Source organism: Clupea harengus, chromosome 1, assembly GCF_900700415.2.
Source record: "Clupea harengus chromosome 1, Ch_v2.0.2, whole genome shotgun sequence".
Classification (NCBI taxonomy): Eukaryota; Metazoa; Chordata; class Actinopteri; order Clupeiformes; family Clupeidae; genus Clupea; species Clupea harengus.
In genome coordinates, this window is record NC_045152.1 from 19205611 (window position 1) to 19208186 (window position 2576).

The 2576-nt window shown below is 39.2% G+C and overlaps 1 protein-coding gene across 2 annotated transcripts; it reads right to left on the minus strand.

Moving 5' to 3' along the window:
* Nucleotides 1–811: 811 nt before the first annotated feature.
* On the minus strand, nt 812–2274 carry LOC105898739 (parvalbumin beta-like). Of its 2 annotated transcripts, XM_031579543.2 has the most exons (5): nt 2181–2274; nt 1694–1760; nt 1440–1572; nt 1220–1329; nt 812–1090 (listed from the first exon to the last, which is right to left on the minus strand). In XM_031579543.2, the coding sequence occupies exons 2-5, from the start codon at nt 1752–1754 to the stop codon at nt 1065–1067; spliced, it is 330 nt and encodes a 109-aa protein (XP_031435403.1). In that variant the 5' UTR covers nt 1755–1760; nt 2181–2274; the 3' UTR covers nt 812–1064.
* Between the last annotated feature and the right edge of the window lie 302 nt (nt 2275–2576).

The following is a 2576-nucleotide window of genomic DNA, read 5'->3' on the forward strand; positions in this document are numbered from 1 at the left end:
GCCTATATTCATTCCTTCTTGGTCTTGTCACCGTTACTGTGGTGGTTTTGTAGGTTAGGCTATTTGTTTTTGTAATTTTTTATTTACGTGTTAAGCATAAGTAAAACTGCTATACTCTACGTGAACACTTTCAAATAAATGGTATGGTACCACCACACCAAAACACAAACCTTGACTGATCTGTTTGTGAAAAACGTTGTGTGATGAAATTCTTGTCAATAGACTAAACTAAATTCAAGTGCAGATTTTACGCCATCTAGTGGTGAAAAATACAAATGCATGTCTCCAAAACCTGATAGACACCTGCCCATGCGTCCGGGTATGATTCCTTTCGGAGGAAAGCATAGAATACATAAAGACTGAAACTGGTCCCCACAGTCATGATCAACTTTGGTGTATTTCTAGACAAATCTACTAACAATCAAAGGAAAAGCCGTTTGGAAGTGAGAATTGCGTCTGTATATAGTAGGCCTACTTAGAAATGAATTTAGATTTTATAAAACGGCATCAAACAACAGAAATGCACTTGACCCGCAGATTAATCTGATTACATTTACTCTTTCAGATAATACTAATAGGAAAACTCAAATTTCGGCTTATGGTTGTTGGTAATTATGTTGTGCCATACATAGTGCTAGTGCCAAAGCCTGCTTTTCTAGTTGTCGAAACATAACTGTACACTAATAGAGTTTTTAGCTGTTTCTTAATAGCCTCTGCATTGGGCTACCTCAGATGTAAAAATAATTTCTGTTCCCGTTTCAGTCAAGTTAGTAATCTACACAACCGCTAATGAAAGAAAACCAAGACATGCTATTGTAAATGAGTATTTATTCTTTTCTTATTGTTCGTACTCGCAAAGTGCATTGTAGATTTTACAGTTAGCAAAAGTCATATATATATTAAGACATGAGTCGCACTACATACACAATCATCATTTTGGACAATGTGCTGCGTGGGAGGAATCTCTCCATAAGCATATATAAAAATCATATTTTATTAGATGAAAATGGGAGGTCTTGGGCAATGTTGTTCTTTCAGAGCCAGATATGTTGGTCAGTTGAAGATTAGTGCTTAATCAAGGCGGTGAACTCTGTAAGAAGAAACAAAAAACAACACCGAATATAAATACATGTAGTTCTCACTATTCTCATTTGAAAACATACTGTAACTACTGTAATGCAGTCGTTATGGTAAGAATTGTAATCCTTCTAATATATACCATCAATTCCAATTTTGCCATCATTGTCAGAGTCGCCAGCTTTCAAGAACTTCTTGGTCTCGCCATCGGTCAGTGCCCTTGCGCCCTTACAGAAATTCTGGAGAAACAGTCTGTAACAGAGGATAGCCGTCAATGTTCTGCCTTTCGATACCCTTTTAGTATATTCATTACACCCTTCTTTCTTTCTTTCTTTCTTTCTTTCTTTCTAAGTATTCCTTACTTCAGCTCCTCCTCCTCAATGAAGCCACTCTTGTCCTGGTCAATGATTTCAAAGGCCTTCTTTAACTCATCACCAGATTTCCCTTTGAGTCCAACTTTGGCAAAGAAGGCCTTATGGTCGAACGAGTCAGCACCTGCAAAACAGATTGTTACCATTAGGCGCCATTCACACAGAGAAGCCTTTGATGTATTTCCATATTAAATCGCACTGTTAGCTATCTATTACACATTCAGGAATAAGGTATGTCGAGTTACCTTTGCATGCGCCCAGGGCTGCAGTGATGTCGGCTTCTTTAAGAAAGGCTGCAAATGCCATCTTTAGCTGTGTGAGCACATAAATATTAGTGACGAAACCAACAACCTTTTAGCTGAAAAAAAAACATGCAGGCGGTGCAGGCCTTTGTGATCACATTTGACGTTGATTTTTCCATTTTATGATGAGATGGGTTATAAAGTTTATGAATATCTGCCTAAATCCACTCCATTACTAATGGATTTTATAGGTCCCAAAAATAGTTCCCAGTTAGTAGCTTCCAAAATGATCACAGATTACATCACTCTGACGGTTTATAGTCCGAGGAAACACAAGAGATGTAAGGTGAGTGGGATGGTCAGAGATGTGATTTGCAGTTTCTTGTCTGAGATGTCCTGTGTTTTCTTTAGAAAATGGTGCCCCTGTCTGTCACACATGTCCCGCTCTTTTCTGTCTCAGGATGGTCTGCTTCGGAGAATGGTTACTCACCTCAGTTGTCTTTGGTGGTTAGGTTGGATGAGAACACTCGAACTCGCAACTACAGTGTCCTCCCCCCCAGGGTAGCGCCCAACCTTATATACTTTCACTCACCTGAAATATGAGGCCTAATGTAATAGACACCAGATGGGGGGGCTCGCTTAAAATGTGACCTGTGGACAGACCGAGCTATTTTTAGCTTTATAAATTTGCTTAAAAGGTGCGCTTGAGGAAAGTCCTTCATATCGCGCAGTGCTAAGAATAGGTTACACTCTGCTGTTATTAACGTGAAGACAGTTGCTAGTGAAATTGAATTTGCCTCTGCGATAAGTTGGTTTGCATTTAGAACCGACATTCATTCCAAGCAGTTCTGTAGAGATGAATAGGCGTCGGACAGCAAAACGCATA

Bases quoted from the DNA above. Each gene is read 5' to 3' on its own strand.
- LOC105898739 (XM_031579543.2), bottom strand. From the start codon at position 1,754: ATGGCATTTGCAGCCTTTCTTAAAGAAGCCGACATCACTGCAGCCCTG. The intron at 1,330-1,439 runs GTAAGGAATACT...CCTCTGTTACAG, and splicing joins ATTGAGGAGGAGGAGCTGAA to ACTGTTTCTCCAGAATTTCT. The intron at 1,091-1,219 runs GTATATATTAGA...TTCTTCTTACAG, and splicing joins TGGCAAAATTGGAATTGATG to AGTTCACCGCCTTGATTAAG.